The 23401-nt window shown below is 31.3% G+C and overlaps 1 protein-coding gene across 1 annotated transcript in view; it reads right to left on the reverse strand.

Annotated features, from left to right (window-relative positions):
• Nucleotides 1-7508: 7508 nt before the first annotated feature.
• Nucleotides 7509-23401, reverse strand: part of LOC127720067 (complement C3-like) — a 76785-nt gene continuing 60892 nt past the window's right edge. The window contains exons 30-39 of the mRNA XM_052226463.1: nt 22306-22478; nt 20990-21376; nt 19333-19420; nt 17410-17478; nt 16434-16536; nt 15118-15207; nt 14197-14289; nt 11374-11457; nt 9030-9177; nt 7509-7796 (exon numbers count right to left, since the gene is read on the reverse strand). Coding sequence (XP_052082423.1) covers nt 7652-7796; nt 9030-9177; nt 11374-11457; nt 14197-14289; nt 15118-15207; nt 16434-16536; nt 17410-17478; nt 19333-19420; nt 20990-21376; nt 22306-22478 — 1380 coding nt within the window. The 3' untranslated portion in view covers nt 7509-7651. The remainder of the gene's footprint in view (nt 7797-9029; nt 9178-11373; nt 11458-14196; nt 14290-15117; nt 15208-16433; nt 16537-17409; nt 17479-19332; nt 19421-20989; nt 21377-22305; nt 22479-23401) is intronic.

Below are 23401 nucleotides of genomic sequence, written 5' to 3' on the forward strand. Positions count from 1 at the left end.
CATATGGTTTAATGGTAAAAATAGTAATATCTCTTTTGGCAGTTACAAAGAACTATCTTTTGTCTATCTGAGGGATAATTCTACATTTGCGGTGGGGGAAAGTTTCTAATAAATTGCTCCTACATTTTTCTTCAAAAGACCACGACATTTCCCTGTTTAGTTTGGGTTAAAAATAAATATCTATATAGTATTCATTCACAAAACAAACAAAAATGACGTAAATGTTCTAGTATAGTGGATGTGCCTTACTGCTGGTTGCAAGTTGTTGGCTGCATTGTATATACTCAATATGCAGGTGCTGCTGAAATGCTGTTATATATAAATGGAAATCTTAGCATTGGAAAATCATTTGTCGTAAAGTTGAGACCAAATACCATCGTTAATTTAGGGTGCAGTGGAAAATATAAACCAGACCAGCTTATGTGCGTGTCGTCTCTAAGTTGCTCTTTTGTTGTATTTATGTGAAAACTGCCAATAACAGATGTTTGATTCTTTGTCAGAGTACGAGTATTTTATGACATTTTTGCTTTTGATACATAGCGGTTTTTTTTTAAATTAATCCTCAAAATCACAATGCGGGTTTGTTATGTCAGTATTGACAATGTTTTTATAATAATCTGTGATGGATCTCCATGTATCTTTCTCGGTTGCATTTTTTGGGTAAAATGTGTATTGAAATAAGTAATTTCATTTTTGTCTATATTTGTCTATATACATCTTTTTGTTCTTGTCTTGTTAGTTAGCACATAAGCGTGTTATCCATTAATCATATTGTTAAAGAAAATTGTTATGGTAGGTTTTTCGCCTAGTTAGTTGGATTGGATAATGTGCCATGTTTCTGTACATAAAAGAGCGGGTGAATATTGAACAAGTTCCAAGAGAAACATTAAATTCCTCATTCAGAGGAACTGGGATTCAAACTTGTATAAATATAGAAACATATAAACATAAACATATAAGTGAAAAAGTATATTTTAACAAAACGCATTTGACTAGCAGGTCGAACAACTGATGTTCTTAAACTCAGCAGGGTTTTGTTAAAATATACTTTTTTCACTTTTTTGGTCTTTTGGAAAATGTTGTTTGTGCTGTATTTAGAAATTTGTTTTGCATGCACACGTATAAAAATTGCGGTTTTTATCCAACGCAATCATAGGTTTGAACGTTGTTTTCAATTTAGACTTATTAACATAAACATATATATATAAAAATAAATTCCGACCACGTGCAATTGGATTTTTCTAGGTCTATTTGATTTCATGTTATAGGTTAGGAAAATAATTTAATCATCGTTTTATCTGTATAAGAATGATAGTTATTCATGTTATTGGATCGAATCAGTCAACGAAATGGTTCACCTTTGTTTCATTTAAATATTGACATTCTTTTCCTTTTTATGGCTGGACACGACTAACACATGCGTATTTAATCTCCAGCTAATGGGTTAAATTGATGGTCACATGAATACGGATTCAATGAGATCAATTATTCGATTCCAAGTCAAGTGATTAATTCGCTTCCAATGTTTCTTAGCTTATTTTGACATAAATTGAACTAAACTGCCTATTAAAAGCGAACTATTATTTCATTATTTCGCTATCATTAATTATTGAACAAAGAAAAATATTATTTTAATTTCTTCTATATCTCGTAGCTAATGCCCCTCTAAATGATTAGAAGAATGCATTGACTTGACATGAATAAAATAATTGAAAAGCAATGATTTATTTATTATCTGTTTATTTACACAAATAAAAATGGAACCACACAATGGATTATATCCGGGCCCGTATGTTTAAAGCTACTTAAGTTAGGATTTTCCTTAGTAACCACTTAAATTTAGGATACTCCGTCCGTTTTACTTGAGAATGCGTAAAGCATCTTAAACTAAGTATTTCCTTCGTAAAATATTATTTGGTTTATGACGCCCATAAAACTTAAGTAGTATGCATAAAATCCTTTAAACTAAGAAAACTTCTCAAATTTCCTTAACTTAAAGTATAAGATACCTTAAATTTTCAAAATAGAGAAAATCAGTCGAAAGTATGTGGTTATGCAAGAAAATTAGAAAATTGATCCTACCTCATTTGATTGTTGTAAAAGGAAGAGGACAAAAATTACTTCTAATCGATATATTTACAAAAAACGGATTTGAAAACAGATTTAGCTAGCTATAAAACTAGGTTTAATCCACCATTTTCTACATAAGAAAATGCCTGTAACAAGTCAGGAATATGACAGTTGTTATCCATTCGTTTGATGTGTTTTTGATTTTGCCATTTGACTACGGACTTTTCGTTTTGAATATTCCTCGGAGTTCGGTATTTTTGTTATTTTTTCTTTTTGGTCCTGTATTGTTAGAGTTGAAAAGATATATTTGTCTCGAGAGAAAAAAAAAAACAAGTCAACTCCACCAAGCAACGCGCATTAAAGATGAATGGTCGGCGGTGCCTAAGAGAAAGGGAAAATCTTATTGATAAAATAGGACGATTTGGAAGTTATATTTTAATGAAGATTTTACATCATTTGCATATGACATTATTAAGCCGTAAAGTTTGCTACATGATAATATTGAGTATTGAACAATTCGACGTTTTACGACTCCTACTGTGATTGAAGTTTTGTTTTCTATAAAAATGAAGAAGGAATGTGTTCATGGGACACAGATGATGCCCTTGCTTGCATATCATATAAAGTTATAAAGGGACAAAACTGAAGAACGTAAAAGTGATGATATCCAAATATGTACTTGGTCTGAGTTTTGTAGCAATATTATTGTTAATAAGTTTCATAACATTTGGCTGAGGCAAACTAAAGTAAGAGAACAAAAACGAAAAATTCAGCAATTTTTTCCATTTGTAAAGGGGCATAATTCTAGAACAGTAAGAGTGACACCGCCAAAATTAATACTTGATCTGTATTTTGTGGTAATAAGTATTGTGTACAAGTTTCCCAACATTTAGTGGAGGCAAACTAAAGTTAGAGAACGGAAACGAAAAACTCAGCAATTTTTCCATTTGTAAATGGGCATAACTCTAGATGGTTAAAGTGACGCCACTAAATTTCAAACATGATCTGTGTTATGTGGTAATAAGCATTGTCTATAAGTTTCATAACATTTGGTTGAGGCAAAATAAAAGTTAGAGAACGGAAAACAACTTTGGGACATACGGACGTACGGACGTACAGACGGACAAGGTAAAACTTAATGCCCCCTCCGCTATGGTGGAGGTATTAAAAATAAAACAAGTGGATAATTTCGAAATATTTGGGTATATTACTTATATCACTACATGCATAAGTTGTCCCACTTATCTAATATTTCTTAAAAATCTCTCAAAACAATCTATTTTATATTTGCAAAATTTTGGAAACGGTATTATGAACAGCGGTATACTACTGTTGCCTTTATATATCTCCCATGGAATTTTCTGTTTAATATCTTTTATATTTGCAAAACTTATCTTTGCCAGGCTTTGACTACACTTTTTGTCCTTTTTCGTTTATAAGCTAGATCTTCATTTTTTAATCAGTTTTGGGTTTACAAAATTTTGGCATCGAGCATTATGAAAGATACACTTATTGTTGAAATGCGCATCTCGTGTAGAAAAAAAATAATATCGTAAATTACTGTTATTAAGAATAAATTTTAATGGGCTTTATGTGCCAGGAAACTGTTTTATGAAGAAGGAAAAAACATCATTTTAGTTTTTGTTCCATGTAAAACATATATTATGCGAAACATATACTCAGTCAAACCGTCATTAAAATATTTTTAACTGAATGAATATTTACCGTTTACAAATCGATATTTCACAAGTACGTCCTACAGGCTTAAGAAACTTCAAACATCTAAAACTATTTTGCTTCTAAATATACTACAAAAAGTATAATATATAAGGGAAATTCCAAAATTAATGAAAACTGGGTTTCCCAATATGAAAAAAACCGCATTGTTTATATTAGGACGTAATCTTAAAATAGAAAAGAAGGCACATTTGTGAAATAGCAATTGATATAAAGGTAAGTTCTAAAATTAATGAAAACTAGGTTTTCCAATATGAAAAAAAAACCGCTTTGTTTATATTAGGACGTAATCTTAAAATAGAAAAGAAGGCACATTTGTGAAACAGTAATAGATATAAAAGGTAAATTCCAAAATTAATGAAAACTAAAATAATGAAAACTAAAATAAAAACGCACAAAATTGGAATTCTATGCGACTGTCATACAAGTGAGAGGTTTAGCTGAATTCTAAAACCAGGTTTAATCCACCATTTTCTAAATGAGGAAATGTCTTTACCAAGTCAGGAATATGAGTTGTATTCCATTCGTCTGAAGTGTTTTATCATTTGATTTTGCCATCCGATAAATGAATTTCCGTTTTAAATTTTCCTTGGAGTTTGATATTTTTGCTATATATTGGCGTCTTTGTTAAATTCATTTGTTTGAAAATAAGAAGATGTGGTATAATTGCCAATACGACAACTTTCCACATGAGACCAAATGACACAGAAATTAACAACCTCAGTTAACAACTATAGTCACCGTACGTATGTTTGTTTGAACTTTTGAGTCAATTGTGTTATAGGTCTGTGATGTATGTTGGCACAGTTTTTGGCTGCTGCATCCCAATTATTGTCATATTAACCTATTATGTTTGTTTGGATTGCTCACTTCATTTTGTTAATTTAACGGCACCATAAGCAACTGTCATATATAGGTCCACCTGACTGTTAAACCATGTTTAACTCACCATTTTCTTCGGGATATGTGTGTACCAAAATGCAAATTTGTGATTCACTCGTTCTGTTGGTTGATACCGTTAGATTTTGTCAGTTTTCATGGACTTTCCTTTTTTTTTTTTTTTTGGAGTTCGGGGTTTTTTTTTTTTTCTTGAGTTGTTTCTTCTAAGTCGTTTTACGAGATGTGGATGATTTTTGACGTTTTTTGCACTACCAACTAAGTAAAAAGTAAAATCACAAAATACTGAACTCCGCGGAAAATTCAAAACGGAAAGTACCTAATCAAGTGGCAAAATCAAAAGCTCAAAGACATCATACGAATGGATAACAGATTGATTAATAGACTAAATACGACTATTATTTTATATCATTGACACGGAAATTATGTATCAACAACATAAATATTTTTAAGAAAAATGTATGGATTTGAAATACAGATTTTATGATTTTATTTTCGGCGATTTTATGTGCTTTCTACATTGTATATTAAAAGTTCAATCTGTAATATTGCAGAAACATCAAAGATAATTGCATCATTTTTTCGATTTAATAATAATAAATGACAGTATATAAAGGATATTACTGTATGCAAAAAGTATCCTTACATTCTATCATATCTGAGAAAACTCTGATCAAACTTGCTTTATGGTTAGTGATTAAGGAATAGTAACTTACATATACTTACTTTGGCCTGGATTTGAACTTGCTCACTGAATAGCTTATGATGCTATACGTTCTATTAACCCGCTGCATTTGTTTGCACCTGTCCTAAGTCAGGAATTTGATGTTCAGTAGTTGTCGTTTGTTGATGTGGTTCATAAGTGTTTCTCGTTTCTCGTTTTTTATATAGATTAGACCGTTGGTTTTCCCGTTTGAATGGTTTTACACTAGTAATTTTTGGGGCCCTTTATAGCTTACTGTTCGGTGTAAGCCAAGGCTCCGTGTTGAAGACCGTACTTTGACCTATAATGGTTTACTTTTATAAATTTTGACTTGGATGGAGAGTTGTCTCATTGGCACTCATACCACATCTTCTTATATCTATTTACAAACAAATTTTTACATTGGCTTGATAACTGGTAATCATTAATTAAGACTGAAGTCAAATTCACGTGCCAGGTACCAATGACATAGAGAAACAAAAGACAACTGATTATTCCCTCTCACTGTTTAAACACTATCTGTTACAAGTTATATTGTTTTCTTTAGTCTATATTATACTGTATTGATGTCAGCACTTCTGAATGAGAATATGGTTCCTATTCTCTCTAGTGGGTCTCATTGGGGTCTAAGCGTGACCCGTGATTGCCGATTTTTTGTAAGCGTGACACGTGAAAGTCAAATTATTGTGCCGTGAAAACGGGAAATGAAGTATAGCGGGACACGGGAAATTACGAAAAAATGGGAATTGCTTACGTACATAGTGTAAGCGGAATACGGGAATCTGACAAAACAGTAAGCGGGATCCGGGATCAGAACACCCCAATGAGACCCCCTCTCTACTTCAATTCAAAGTAAAACCTGATTAACTTCTTACTGTCAACATTCTCAAATAGATGATTGATTGATAGTGTTTATCGCAACCTTTAACACACTTACCTATATCGTTGCTGACAACTTTTAATCATGGAGGAAGTTGGTGTGTCCCAAGAGCACCACCAAACTTCGGCTGATAAACTAGTAATCCTAATCGAGTAAGATCTGAGTAGAATGCATCTGCCAGTGCTCGAACTCACAAGCTCAGTGTTGACAAGCTGGTGATTACAGTAAACGAACTACTAAGACCACCAGCTATACTAGGTCTCGACTACTCAAATGATAATTTTTAGTCCCCTACCGACGAAGTCGAAGGGGACTTTAGGTTTGCACTCTGTCCGTCTGTCTGTCTGTCTGTCTGTCCGTCTGTCAGTCCGACAAATCAATTTTTTCTTCATGCTTAAAGATATTGATTGTTTATTTTAAAATATCTTTATAAACTATAAGATTGTTCAAAATTCAAATTGCATTTCAGTTTAAAACGTACTTTTCACAATTTTCAAATTCTGTGTTTATTTAAACACTGCACAGTACTGTCACATACAGATAAAACTCTGAAGTAGTTGCCCATTTTTACAGGTACATTTTGATATGATTGGAAGAATTAAGATTTTTCTTTGTGGTAAAAGCATCTTGGCATTGACTTTAGTTTCTACTTTAAAACTGATGGAATAATTGTTCATGGATACCAGCACCATTTGGATCTTGAAAACAAGATTATCTCCTCAAGATAACTAATGTCAATGTAAATTTGAGGGAAAATAGTTTCAAAGAACCAAAACAAACTCGTTTTGCTAATAACTCATGCAAGAAAAAATAAGATTACCTCACTATAATTTATGTGCGTTCAATTGCATTTCTGGATTTACCTTCACCAGCAACTCTCAATGTCAAATGTTTTAAATCCAAGCTCTTTTAAAAACTGAAACAGCTCAAGTACTGTTTGACCAAAAAAAGACCTAAAAATAATACTCAAATTTAATATTCCATTTAAGGTCAAGCAACTTTGCCTGAGGGAGTTAAAACCATAGCTTCTTATCAATTTCTTAATCTATATATGAACAATTTTAGAAAAGTTTGCTTTAAATCATGTCAGTATATTCCATCAGCACCTGTATTGACCAAGTGCTGTGAAAAATGAAAACAACATTTACAAATTTCATGAGTCTGGAGCACTTTTCTGGGTTTACCTTCATCATGTAATTCAATCATGCAAAATAATGAAAAAACAGTGATACATTTATTAACAACAGAAATCTCAACAATAAAATACAATGTTTTAAGAAAAAAGTTATAATATCAAAACATAAACAATGTAAATTAGAACTTTGGCACAAAAGTTCATCGTAAAATGATGATTAATTCACAAATCAGCATCCATTTACTCTAATATGTGTCTCCATCCTTGTAAAGAAACGTTTCCAATAACTTAAGTGGGCAACAGCTTCTGGATTATACATATCCCTGGTGTAATCTTTCATGATGATAGAATCACCCTGGAGGTAATACCGGTACCTGTAATACACCATAAAAAACATATGTATGTAAACTCAACATCAAAAGAAACGCACCACCTATATTAATTTCTATTTCATATAAAAGTGATTGAAATTAGTTAAAATTTTGACACAATGTAGACAAAAGCACCAAATTCTGTAGAAATGAAAATTTCTAAAATTATATTTTTGATAAACAAATTTAACCAAAAAAACTGCTGCCAGATTTGTGAATAGATATAAGAAAATGTGGTATGAGTGCCAATGAGACAACTCTCCATCCAAGTCACAATCTGTTGTGAAAAAACTAAAGTCGAGTGTATCTTTTAAACTGAAAGCAAAGAAAATGCCTGATTTTCAGTTTTCTTCGAATTCTTGCCTAATGATCAATTTGAAATTTACTTATCTCAGACTTTAGATTTTTTATTTTTGTGGTTGAAATCTTCATTGTTGCCACTAAAATAAAATTTCTTTGTAAACTTGGCATTAGTTTCATGGTTAAGCTTAAAATATAATAGATTTCCACAAATTTCTAGCAAAAACAAGAAATTGTAATACTCCTTTATATGCTTAAATGTGGTGAATTATTTGTGTTGTTAAGTATATTTTCAATAATGAGCTGCATCTAAAGTTAAAATGGTCTCCTAGATTTTAGATGCTTCTGAAGATTTGCTATAACATTTTACTCCTTCAGCAGTTCTTTATCATGTTTACCTTTCAACCTTTGAAAGTGAAAATGTAAGTCAGAAGATTGAAATATTATTGAGTTAGCTGGTGATTTTCTATATATGACAAATATCAAGGTAATGTTTTTTCATTATTTAGAGAATGGCAGATGTTGGTTTCTCTCAAATTCAAATGAAGATTTAAATTGTATAGACATATTTTTATTGTTGAAGATATCATTTGGTTATTTTGTTCATTAAGTCTCATTGACTTGTACCATACATCTCCTTTTATCAATTGTTGACATAAATTGAACAGGAGTAATTGCATTGAATGAATGGAACATTGGATTGTAATATAAGTTGCCAGAATCTATATTAGGGTCAGGATGGAATTTAAAGAATAGAGAATAAAATTAAAAATCAAAGAATAGAGACCAAAAAAATTATTGAATAAAGATAAATAGGGTGCTAAATTATAAACAAAAGAGAATAATTGGCCAAAATATAAAAAGTACAGAGAAAAATGTCCTAAAATTAAAATAAAAAACAGAAAAGAAGATCCAATCCAGACCCTCCTTTATTACCTTTCTGTTCCTGATTCTTCAATATACTGGTAGCCACCATTACCATATATGATGTAGTAATGCCCATTTTCTAATAGCTCTATAGTACATCTTAGGTTCATCCAAAAATCTACCTCACTATCTACTGTTAAATCTGATCTGTCTGGAACTATATATTACAAGGATTTATTAAGATGCATGATGTTCATTTATTAAGATGTGTGAGGTTCTTTTTGTATTTTACAATTCTAACCACTATAATTGTTAACCCTTAACCTGAATCTGTTCTGTCTGGAGCTATACATTGCAAGGGTTTATTAAGATATATGAGGGTCTTTTTACATTTTGCAATTCTAACCACAATAATTAACTGTTACCTGAGGTTTGTTTTTGGCTTTACAATGATTTCTAAACAAAATATATAGTTCAATTCAACAAGTGTGCAGTTTACAGATTATTGGACTAAATAATATGATTCATGAATACAATTTGGACAGGTTTTCATTTTATATAGTCTACTGTGTCTAAACAGCTTTTACTAAATTTGGAATGATCACATCATGTAATAACACAAGAATATCAATGTTGAATCATGTTTTATCAAAGAAAATTTCCTTTTTTTCTTTTTGAAACCATAGGAAATTAACTGCAACTTAAATACCAACTGTAATGTCAGTGGGGATTGTTGAATAACATTGCATATAGTTCAAATATACTATATAACTATTCAGGTGCAGATCCCCCTTCCTAAAAAAAAAAGAAAATGTAATAAAGGTAAAAATATAGCCAATTTAGTCATCTAATTCCTAATTTTCAGGAGCACACACCCCTAACATCAAATCCTAGATCCGCATCTGCTCTTATACGTAAAATAATTTATTTCAAAATGAACACTTCCATTTGTTCAAGTCATCCATCATATTTCTGAGATGCTAGAATTTCAAAATGTCCTAAGGTAAAGAGTTGTAAACTTTAACAGAAATGTTATATGATACTGTGTGGAACCTTCTTCTGTATTGGCAAGAAGTAAACTTTGTCATAGTTTCCTTTGAAACTAGCAAGTTTCCATACTGCAGTGATGCTTCAAATAAACTGATAAAGATATCATAAGAAGCAGATGAAAAAGACATTTAAACTCATATTTTAAATTCATTGTTAAAGATGTAAGTTCTCAACTTATTTGAAGTTGTTTATTGAGTCAATAACTGCTGGATTATGTAAATTGCAGGAACAGTGCAAATGGTTAAGTCATTAAAATGTCTAATCAGCATAGAAATGGTTCTATTCACAATGAACAAGAATATGGGTCCAACATTTTAATTACTTCCTGAGGATGATCTGTTCAATTTGGACCAAAGTGCTCCAGTTACATGTAATCAGAGCTATTTCCATTTTTGTGTTTGACGTAAATGATATTATGGTGTAAACCATAAGCTGTAAGTCATAGAAACTTATAGTCTTTTGATTTTAAGGTCCATGGTTCATAGGCAGAAAATTGAGGTCAAGGTCAAATGTCTAAATTAACTCCTGTGTAACAGTAAAAGTTATAGACATAGTTTTTTTGTCAAATTATAAGTTGACACAACACAGATCATTAAGGACAAAGTGATGTGGTGACTTTTACAGGATGTTTCTCCACTTCAATATTCAAAAGAATCTGTTTAGTAGGACAACTTCCTAAAGATATAATCAGAGGACTTGGGTCTTTTTATTTGTAATCCTTGATATTTGACCAGCAATTTTTTTTTTTAAATCTTTTTTTTTATTCAACTGTATTCAAGTTCATCTGGACTTAAATGATCAACAAGTCTGAATTTGTTATGGAAAGACCTTCAATTGTTCTCTGAGCCATTGGTTTTTAATTTGATTCATAATTTTTCTCAAAACATTTTTCAACCATATTTTCTTTAAAAAAAACATCTTTTTAATGAATAGAGAAAATGATTGATTGATAGGGTGATTCTTAACATAGAGCATACAGATGGATGTATGCATAATTTTTTAGAGGCAACTGTTACATGCTAATTCTGGACAATAACATGTTAAAAACATTGTATGAACATACCCTAAATACTTTAGTTTGACCTGATAAGATTTCCAGTCCATGACCTCCTCCAATCAAGACAGGCAAGCTACTAAAATGACCATCAAGGAGGATCAATTAAAAAGAGATATAGATTGTAATAAGTACTACATCTTACCTGTATCTATGACTGATTCAATAACAGTAGAAATGACAATGTGATTCCCAGCAATCCTGGCACCACTCACTTTTATCCTTACCTGTATTTATGACTGATTGAATAACAGTAGAAATGACAATGTGATTCCCAGCAATCCTGGCTCTACTCATTTTGATCCTTACCTGTATTTATGACTGATTGAATAACAGTAGAAATGACAATGTGATTCCCAGCAATCCTGGCTCCATTCACTTTTATCCTTAACACTGTAATTAGAAATTCAATATGTGTTAAATGGGTAAAAGATACAAATAACTAGATTGCAATAATTATGGCTTTTAATTTGAAAGGCCAAGTAAAAGGTAATAACACTATCTTGTAATATTCAATATGCCCTAAGGAAAATATATTGGATGGAAAGGTGATTCATAGGTAAACTATTAAGTTGATACTTCCATGTGCTCTATATTTGCAGGTCTGAAAGCTAGTTGAAAATGTTCACCATCTTAAAAGTGTGCAAAAATTCTAAAAATGTGTAAACAAAATGAGATGCACATCTTCAACATATGTAGAAAGTTTGAAGGTTTTAGATAATTATATGTACAGGACGAGTTGATTACAAAAAACAGATATCCTTTAAAAAGCTTTTTTATCCTGTCTGCCTGCCCACTTCTTACTGGACATTTACCATATTATAAGTTTGATACGACTCCATGCAACCTGACCAAAAAAGGTTTATTAATTATGATCATCTACATATTGAAATCAAAAGAACACTTTAAGGCAATTTTTCACATGCTCTCTATTTCAAAGAAGAATTACCATAATACCATTTTTCAATCAGCAGATTCTTTTTGAACTCAATGTGATACTGTAAATTCAGAAATTATTGTGAGGTTTTTATTAATGCGAATAATGTGACTTGGTGAGTATCACAATAATAAGAACTCACATTCTGATAACTGAAATATAGACCAGTATGCATTTTTTTTCGAAATCGCAATAATAAAACTCGCATTTTTGTCCATTCTTGAAAGATTGCAATAATAAATGCACGCAATAATTTCTGAATTTACAGTATTGTTTACATAAACCATGCATATTTATTTTATCACAATCAATCAGAAAATTGTGATAGTGATACAGGCCATTTTTCGCACAATTTCTAAATTATATAATCACATTAACACCACATAATCATATCCCCACAAGTCATGTCATACAATTCTAAAGTATTGAACGCTATCCTTTAACTAACCATAATCTTATATCCCTGACAAGTCATGCCATACTCTGCTGAAGATTGACCTTTAACCTACTATAATCATATCCCTGACAACTCATGTCATACTCTGCTAAAGCACTGAACTTTCCTTTATCTTACCATAATCATATCAGGGATGATTCTACTATATAGTTTAGGGCCGCTAAGCGGCCCTAAAGTTGGCTGGCGGCCCCAAAAAAATTTATGCAAACATAAATTCCCAATTCAGGAAAAGAAATAAAATTCGATATTTCCTGAAATGTTTTCGTCGCTGTTTTAGGCAACTATAATTTTCTAATTTTGTCTTCAAAGCGTTTTAAAATCAGTATAAGAATGCTGTCACCGATCGCATTTTATTAACAACGACTCAATTATTTCAACATGTTGTAAACATGCAGTGGAATAAGACCCCTCATTTTCAATTGACGAAAATACGATATGGGAGTATTTGATCTCGTAAAAGTAATCTAAATAATTATGACGTCTTGAAAGATCAATTTTATTTTTCTGCTGTGATGCCTTACTACGACAGCAAAAACAATTAAAAAGCCTATCAAGACGTCATAATTATTTGGACTATCGTAAAAGCAGATCGCCAAGCAGGTCAATAAAAAAGATGATTTTTGGTCAAAATGGGTCTCATAAAAGCAGACCTTGGCAAAGAGCAAAATTTAAATTTTGATATCACATTGATGAATTTAATGGGCGCCAATCTCGTAAAAGCAGATCTCCCAGCAGAGCCAGTTATATAATAAATATGATGGAAACGTTTTATATTTGATATTTTGTCTGGCTCTATTTCCTCAAGACAAAAGTCTGACTGTCTGAACTTTTTTTGAAATTACATGTTGATAGATTATTCATGAAATAGGATGTCGACACATTATGGAACTGTTTAAAAGTTGTGAAGATGATCCAAATAATATTATAATACAATGGTTCAATGCTTAAATGTGTCTTAGAGTTACACCAATGATTTGTATAGTAACAAATCCTTGGTTACACCTAAGGTAAAACTGGGACATTAGTATAATAGTCCCAGAGTAAAACTATGGCAACCTCCTACATATTAAAAGCAAGCAAACATCACCAAAAAATATCTTATCAATTAAGTACTAAAACTTTTGTAATTACTTTTCCGCTGAATTCAACAGTTATCCATTTCAATTTGAAATCCATTTACATCAAGGTAAATTTATAAAGATGACCTGTTCTTGAAAAAAAATACCCAATGGGTGATTTTTTTCAGTGGTATATCTTAGCTGCTTTATATGTAAAAGGTAACACCTAACTAAGATGCATGCCTTCAAAAGATAGTGCATCATGTGCAATGATTTTCATGTAACAACTTCCCTGGTCTCAATCCACTAAATGTCAAGTGATCTGGTAATCAAATGTATATCAAAATCAATAGCCCGTCCAGGATTATCCAAATGTTACAACTTCGTACAACAGTGTACAGGTAAAACTTAATACATTTTCCGTTTTTATAGGAAATAATGTTATTTCGTCTAAGATTTTATGCATAAAAAAATTCCCAATTGGGATAAAAATTCCCAAATTTGATAGTCAAGGGACCCATTTGAAAACACCTGGAATCAGCCATGCATATTCATGACATATGTCATGTCATACACCACTGAGACATTGACCTTTTTGTTACCTTTAACTTTGCATAATCATATCCCTGACAAGTCATGTTATACACTGCTGAAGCATTGGCCTTTAACCTCTAACTTACCATAATCATATCCATGACAAGTCATTTCATACACTGCTGCAGCATCTATCAATGAACCTTTCAGTTTGTTGTCCCAAATTTCTGCACATTCACCTATAAGACAATATTTTCATATCACATGCATAATTCATCTTTTTTCATAATAAAACTTTTATCAATGATTTTCAAAACTAAATGTAGAGAGATCATTTTCAAATATTTTTCATAACGAAAGTACCTCATAATACTCATAGTTTTAAAAAAAAGAGAAGGTATAGAAATCAGTTGCCAATGTTATATAATCTTAATAATCTTATGATTAAAATCATATTTGAGTCTGATATATATATCTCAGTATAATCAAAATTAGACTTTACTCATAACAGTTTTGTTTGAAAAGAGCTGAAGGATTATCATTAGAGGTCTTCTCTTTAATGGTGTTTCTATAATATTTAACACACTGAAACAAACTGAATAAATTTGGTCACAATATTGTAAGCATCAATGGCCCTCTGTTTTTCTCAGAAGACATGATATGAATTTTGTCAATTTTTATTTGTTTGAAAGAAGATACTGAACATGGTTAACATATGTACATGTAGTCACTATACCATTATTCTGGGTTTCTTTTATTTATTTTCTAATATTTATTCTGAAAATAAAAAAAAAATTTCCCAGTATATATTAGGTATGCTACCTCCAACTTACACTAGTGGAGCAGTATCTGCTTACCCTTCCTGTGCACCTGATATCACTGGTGGTGTTCATGTTGCTAAGTCTTTAGTTTTATATGTATTGTTTTGTGGAGTGCTGTTTCTTTTTCTTCATCTTTCTTTTTTGCCATGATTTTGTCAGTTTCTCTTTGACTTATGAGTTTTGAATGTTCGTATCTTTTGCATCTTTTTTTTACAATACAGACGTACAATTCTACAATTAAATTACCTTCAACACAATGACAATTCTCTTTACTACAGAAAACATCCAATTCTGCAACTTCGTACTGTAGACTATAAAACTTCACACATCTCTCATCTGAAAACAAATTTTCTCATCAAAATGTTAGGTACCATAATTAAGTGTATGTCCTATTTTAACTTTTATATGGACAGAAAATGAAATATAAACTGTATGCAACATTTTTTTAAATAATAATAATAAGTTTTACCATTTTGTTCTGATTAACATGTTGAATGAAATATGAAAACCACAAAATTGCATACTACTTTGTTAAGGTGGTACCAAAACTTTGACTAAAATTAATTTGGCCTCACTTTTATTTTTTTATAAAATTCTGACAAAATATTTACTTTGACCCTTTGACAAAAATATAAAAATTTCAAAAAACTTGATCCACACACTTTATCAGAAAAATTTCATTGGATATATAGCAGTTTGACAACACTAATTTTGATCATTGAGAAGCTTAATATTTCCTTAACAATAGAACGTGATTAAAATGTTCAGCTGATTTTTACAGAGTTATCTCCCTGTAGTGTTTTGTACCACCGTATGTTATGCTAATTACAATAATCTTTTTATTTTAGTGCCAAGTATCAAATTACTTTTTTTTAATAACAAACTGACTATCTGGTCCAATTGTTTTTTGTTTTTTTTGTTTTCCTATGTTTGTACTTCAATTTTTAAGAGGAGCTGGTTTGTTAGTTGTTGTTTGTGGTTGGTATGGTCTGTTTTCCAATTATCCTTTTAAGTAGTTTTTATTGCTTTGTTTTGTAATTTTTATTAAATATCAATTAGTGGGATATAAAATTTATTTAGTTTTCTCGTTTGTATTGATTTTACATTTGTCATTTCTAATCCTTTTGCAGTTTGCTATGAGGTATGGGTTTTGCTTATGTTGAAAGAAATTTTTTTGAAGGATGGGGATTGACTGAAAGGATAATCATGACAGAGGTTATGAATTTTGACAGATGGGGGCTTATATAGAGTAATAGGGAATTTCAACTTTCAAAGGATAGGGGCCAAAATTAATGCACAGGGGCACCCCATGCCTAAAACTTCTAGTGAAAACACTGGGTGACCTATAGTATCATACCACATCTTCTTATCTTTGTACTACTGTGCACCAATTTTCTAACCATGGTTTCCAGTCTGAGAAAGTAGTATTGTTTCATTTAGGATTTAATTTGTGGAAAACAAAATTCTACATAGTAAACGCAGTTGAAAACCCCAACTGAAATTTCTGTTTTTACAGTAAAAAGTAGACAAAATAATACCGACATTCTTTACAAATGATTTACCTTTCTTTGAATAATCATAAACTTCTACTTTTGCTGACTGAAGATTTTCTACCTCAAAGTCCATTATCATTCGTAACTTGAAACATATTTCATCCTGTGGTATCTATTGCAAAAAAAAAAAAAGAGCAATTAATTTCTCTAATTCTTGGCCGATTTATCCTAGTCCTGACCTGTTGATTATTTTTATTTAATCAACGTGTGGTTAATTTGATCTCAGTTCTTCATTGGTCAAAATTCAGTTATGACATCATATTTTCTTGCTTTCCTTTGAATTTCCAATTGTGATGTCATGAAAAAAGGCGACCATGTCTGATGACTTTACATAAAAATAACACATCTTTTTGCTAATCATTGGAAAAGAAGGATAAGGTTTGTCTGCATATTGTCTAAAAATCATTAGAAAAACAGATTTTACTGCCAATTCTCTTGCAATACGATATTTCTATTGTCTCAACAGTTAAATTTTGAATATTTAAAAACGCTCGGTGAGCCTTGCGAGTTAATTTTAAAATTTAACTGTCTCAAGTGAAAAATCTAATATCACATTTGATGCAGTGGTAAAATCTATATATATATTCACAAACAGGTATAAAATTGCAGATTTCAAACTGTCTCTATAAAATTTATTCACAACTCCTTAGACTCAGGGTCACTTAGAGCTTGGCATTACATTCAGTTGCATGAACAATTTTTATTTGTTGAAGACAATATTTTGACCATCTAAACTTTCTTTTTTTCAATGTCATTTGGTTTGTCTCATTGATGTCCCCATGCGGATCTCTTTTTATTCAAATTGACAGGTTAAAACTTTAGTATTTAATCATATTACCATGTAGATGGTCAAACTAGGTACCCCTTAATTTTGTAGCAGGGGTCATATTATTAAAGGTCATTGTTTCCAGATGACAGCCCAAAAGGGTACTTTCTCCAAATCAGAGAACAATAGTTTAGTCATAAAATAATTCATATTTCCAACCTTTTGTAAGTAAAATGTTATAGCTCTCTTAGACACATCATAACTGTCGATGAAATCTTCTTCTGTCACCTGTTAAAAGAAAAGAAAACGTGCTGATAATATCATCAAAAAGACATGTTAACTTCTGTGTCATTTGGTCTCTTGTGGAGAGTTGTCTCATTGGCAATCATACCACATCTTCTTTTTATATATACACCAATATTTCTGTTTTGATGATGAGACATCGAAATAACTTATCTAAAAAAATATTCAAAACATTCAATGATATGGGATTTTTTGGGTCTTAAACCACAATTTTAGGTTGTTAAAATGATTGTTTCTTGCTTAACATCCATGTGCAAATATTTCAGCCTCATTCAGGCAGAAATGAATGAATGAAAAACCATTTAAAGGTCTGGAGTAAGTTTGGTAAGTTTTATATTTGGCCCCGATTATTAATTTCTATGTTTCAAGATAATAAATGAATTGACTTGACAAAAAAACATGTGAGAAAGTTAAATACAACTATCTTTATCAAATTTTTATTTTAAAGTGTTGATTTTTACACTCCAAATAGGTCAAAAATCGAGGTTTTTTGCGAAATTTTACAAAATTAACCCGATTTCAACCACATTAAAGCCTAGGAAACAGAGCGCAAACGTCCACAAAAATTAATGAATCCAAATTATTGCTTCTTTTTAAACTGTCAAAAATGACTGTTTAAGATGCTGTATGATGATTGATAGCTTCCTATCTAAAATTTATCCCGTATTTTCTGTCAATTTCAGAGGTGAAATATTATTTAAACTTTTCATTGAACACAACAGTAAATTTCACACTCCTCTACAACCAAGTGATCCAAAAACAAGCATTCTGAGAGTATTGCATGGCAATACATAGTCCCCTACCAGGTAAAATTTTTTTATACTTGAAAAAAATGCTAACTTGAGCTATAACTTGTCATGGTGTAAACAAAAAGTAAATATCATGTCAATATCTTCAAGCATGACTAAAAACAGTGTGGAAAACTGATTATATGAGTGAATTTTTTCAAGTCCAAGGACCATAACTCTGCACAAAATTATTAGACCGAAACAAAAATTTGAACTTGATCTATAACTTGTCATGATAAAACTATATACCAATTATCAATCAATATCTTATAAGCATGATGAAAAAAACATTAGATATGATTAATAGTTCTCTAAAATTAGAGATGATGTAATACAGTGTATATCTATTTTCAAATTATAATCAAATATAATTAATAGTTCCAAATATTTTTTCTTTCATTTGTCACAAACTAATATAGATTAATTTTGTAACTTATCTATAAAATGTCAACAACTTTTATCTACACAATGTAATGTATTGAAATATATACATTAATAAAAATAGATTATTATCTAATTAAAGGATTTCTCTTCATAATTTTTTTTATATATATAGCATTCAGAAAATAAGTTTATATTAAATAACAAACAAACCTGCCAAAAAATTCTTCAAATATTTTAACAAAGAATGTCTTTTAAAAAGTGAGTTATCTCCTTTTGTACAGAAATATGGTTTAACATAGTACTCTAACATTAGATATGGTCCAGAGTTATGGTCCATAACACTAGACTAAATCATCAGACCGGAACAAAATTCGAACTTGATCTATAACTTGTCATGATAAAACTATATACCAAATATCAAATCAATATCTTAAAGAACGAAGAAAAAAAGTGTGGAAAGCTGATTTGCCGGACTGACGGATGGACAGACGGACAGACGGACAGATGGATAGACGGACGGAGTGCAAACCTATAGTCCCCTTCGACTTCGTCAGTAGGGGACTAAAAATAACGTTGTACACGATATGAACTGGTGTCATCACAAAGTCTCATATAAGAGGGATACCTTATACCTCAGATTCCGATATATATAAATAAGAAGCCATACCTTTTTCAAGTCCTCTTCTTCAACAACATATCCTGTAGGTAGTCCAACATCTATCACTGGCATGTCTAAAATTTCATTTCCTATGTACCTAAAATAGATTATACATTCTAAATGATACCAATTAAACAAAAAAAAGAATCCATCGGACACCATGCGATTTATCATAAATCTGAGAGAGGATCATAACTATATCATTTAATCAAAGTTAGTAATTGCTTCTTTCCATTATTTTTTTCAAAATATCAAAATAAATCAAAACTCAACAATAGATATAGGAAGATGTGGTATGAGTGCCAATGAGACAACTCTCCATCCAAGTCACAATTTTGTAAAAGTAAACCATTATAGATTAAAGTACGGCCTTCAACATGGAGCCCTGGCTCACACCGAACAGCAAGCTATAAAGGGCACCAAAAATGACTAGTGTAAAACCATACAAACAGGAAAACCAAATGTCTAATCTATATAAAAAACGAGAAACGAGAAACACTTATGAACCACATTAACAAACGACAACCACTGAACATCAGGTTCCTGACTTAGGACAGGTGTTAAAAATGCAGCGGGTTTAAATGTTTAAATAGGCGCCAACCTTCACCCTACCTGAAACAATAGTGTAACATCACAACATAGAAAGACACACTATAAAATATCAATTGAAATGGCTTAGCTCAATCAAAAGACATATTAACAAAAACATGTGATCATACACTGAACGAATAAATTTGATCTATGACACAATGTAAATACAAAATTAATAAAACAAGGGGGTTAGATATAAAACAATATAAGAAAGACAACCATAAATTTGGACAAAATGCCGCCAAATAAAATAACGTACACAGGTAAATAAAAATAATTTTGTTGTAAGGTATACATGGAGTACGGATATAATTTTGTTATGGCAATATTGTTTTAAGGTTGATAGGGACATCAACCAAAATTAAAATTATTTCAGATGGAGAATAACAAATGTTTCATTTTACAAAAGTATATTTAAGCAATTGGTCTTTCACAAGGTTTTAAAAAAAAAAAGAAAATCGTCCAATTTTCTGTTTGAGTAATTGTGGCAGCCATGTTTGAAGGTACATAGGGTAACCAAAACTCAAAGAGGATAATATTCAATAGTTAATTGGCTGTTGTCTCATGTACATTCATCCTATATCCTTTCTCTTGATGTGCACATATATGTATTGCTATGCAAATTGCACTGTGTGTATTTACAAAACTGATATCAAAATAATTGAAATCTTTTCCAGTTCTAACAATACTGATTATAATTATCAAATTTGACTTGTTTTGAATACATCTGAAAAAGAAATATAATAATTCCTAAACGGGAACCTGAGATGGTTGTCTTTATTTCATTTTAGTGCTATTCTGCATTACAAGACAATTGTAAAATTTCAGATTTTTAGTCCAATAAATTTATTCATAACAGGACAATTTTGATAGACCTTGACATATGGTATCAATACACATTAATTAATGGAAACTGTATGTCAATGTTTTATTTCTTACTTATTGATGTACACCTCACAATTCCTTCGATTCATATTCAGAATATCTATGAGTCTTTTTTACCTATCTAGTAACCGTGATAAACCTAAAATATTTTCAATGTTTTTTTATAATTGTACAGAAAAATGATACTTACGAAACACAAATTTCCATACACTTCTGTTGCCTACTGGCACCACGGCGACGGGCAGACCTGCCTGTTCTTCTCCTGTTGTTCCTTCTACCACTGATTCTCCCTCTACCACTACTTCTCCTTCTACCACTCCGCCCTCTGCCACTCTGCCCTCTACCACTTCGCCCTCTTGATGTTTCAATATCCACTTCACCAGACAAATCAACATTTAATAGGTCAGGCCCACTAGGACCTAAGGGTGGCCGTGGTCCTTGAACACGATCTGGAGGTGGATTCACATTCTGGTTAGAGAAACCGATTCTTGGGTCAGGATCTGGGACATTGTATCTGTCTAGTACCACATCATAATCAATGTCCTCACATTTACCACAAACATCGCAGTGTTGGTCTCTGTAAAATAATATTCTAATGCATTTTTTATGTAACAATTTTTTTCATTGGCTAAAAGTTACAGTCAAATCCACAGTTGACCAGGCGTAACTAAGGAGGGACCCTCTATTTTGAATTGATTGGATTAACAAATGTTTGATTACTACAATATTATCGAAAATAAAACAACACCTACCTCGAATTTGCCGTTTAAATGTGATTTTTAACCGAATTTGAATCGTAGAAGTAACGTAATAACCTCCAGTTTGTAAGTTTTCATTTGTATGACGTCACGTTTAGCCATGACGTCTTTGCACCAAAATTATTCATGAAGTTTCGCGAAATTTTTTGTGTCAAGTTTATACATTTTTTAAAGCTCTAATGTATTATTTCTTTTTGTAATGCATTAGAATTGGAATAACAGTACTGTAGTTGAAGAGTTGCCACCGTCAATTTTGATTTGACAGTCGCAAATTTCCGTTTTACTGTATCCACAACGCGTCGCCAGTAAAACTGCATTTGCGACCGTCATATCAACAATTGACAGTGGCAACTCTTCAACTACAGTACTGTTATTCCTTAAATATAATGTACAGAATTTCTATATTCTCTAATGATGCACTGGTAGAATTTTGATATAATTTAATTGTCCCAAAAGTATGACACTACACTGTAAAAATCTTTTTGAGATAGAGCAGATGCTATTTTTTGAATTTGAATTTATTGTTTAAAAGAATTGCACTAAGAAATAACTGTGTTCCTGGGCCAGCTGAATTCAAAACAAATGGCACTTTTGAGAAACATGTTCTATCAAAACGCTGTGCTAAAAAGGTTAAAGATCCATTATCACACTTTATATGATTCATGGAAACTTTCATGCAAGTATGTTTTTTCTTTCATGATGTCCCCCTCCTCTCCCCTTGATATGCTGAGAGCAAATTTACACCCACCTCTGTGACTGTTTTTCCTGTAGTATGTCTACATCAATATCATCAATTTCTATATTGATGTCGAATTTACATCCAGTTCTCTCTGTGTCATTGACATTATAACGGAATTCTACCTCCATACGAGCCACACCTCTTCCATGTGTTGTCACATGTAATTTTCCAGTGGCAGGGATCTGTATTGTGACAAAAAAGAATGGTATGAGTATCAAAACTATTGAATATCAATACTATGTACTGTAAACTTTGAAATTACTGCGTGCATTTATTATTGCGATTTCTGAAGAATTGACTATAATGCAAGATAAATAATTGAGATTTTAGGAAAAATTTGCATACAGATTTATGTATCAGATATCAGAATGTGAGTTCTTATTATTGCGATACTCATCCAGTCGCATTATTCGCATAAATAAAAACCTTGCAATAATTTCTGAATTTACAGTATTCATTATTATTCATGACATGGAAAACCAATTTTTGTGGATTTTATGGTTATAGGTAAACAACGAATTTAAAAGTCCAACGAAGTACAGATATTCTGTAGGTCTGTATGGAGATTTTGGTATAACCACAAAATCAAATATCCAGGAAATTTTAATTTTTTCACAATCAAAGAAAATTAATATCCACGAAAAAATAAATGAATCCCTAGTACTTATTGCAGCTGTGAATTTTCATTGCTCATCTTAAATATTAGAATTTGGTAATAGACTGTAAAACCATACTTTGAAACCCTTTATGAAGGAAGCAATGACATGAATTAAAAATGCCACAACTAAGAACTTACATCATGCACAGATTTTCTCAACATATATTTACGTTCCATTAAATGGAGGTGTTCCCTTAATTGTGTGTTCTTTGTGGTAATGGTATGCTAACATCATGTACAAATTTCCTAAGAATCTATTTATGTTCCTTTTAATGGAGGTGTTCCCAAAATTGTGTGCTCCTTGTGGTAACTTTATACTTACATCATGCACAGATTTCCCAACCATAGATTAAGTTCATGTAAATGCAGGTGTTTCCTAAATTAAAGGCTCCTTGTAGTAACTTTATACTTACATCATGAACAGATTTCCCAACCATAGATTTAAGT

This window comes from Mytilus californianus, unplaced genomic scaffold (assembly GCF_021869535.1).
Source record: "Mytilus californianus isolate M0D057914Y unplaced genomic scaffold, xbMytCali1.0.p SCAF_11, whole genome shotgun sequence".
Taxonomy (NCBI): Eukaryota; Metazoa; Mollusca; class Bivalvia; order Mytilida; family Mytilidae; genus Mytilus; species Mytilus californianus.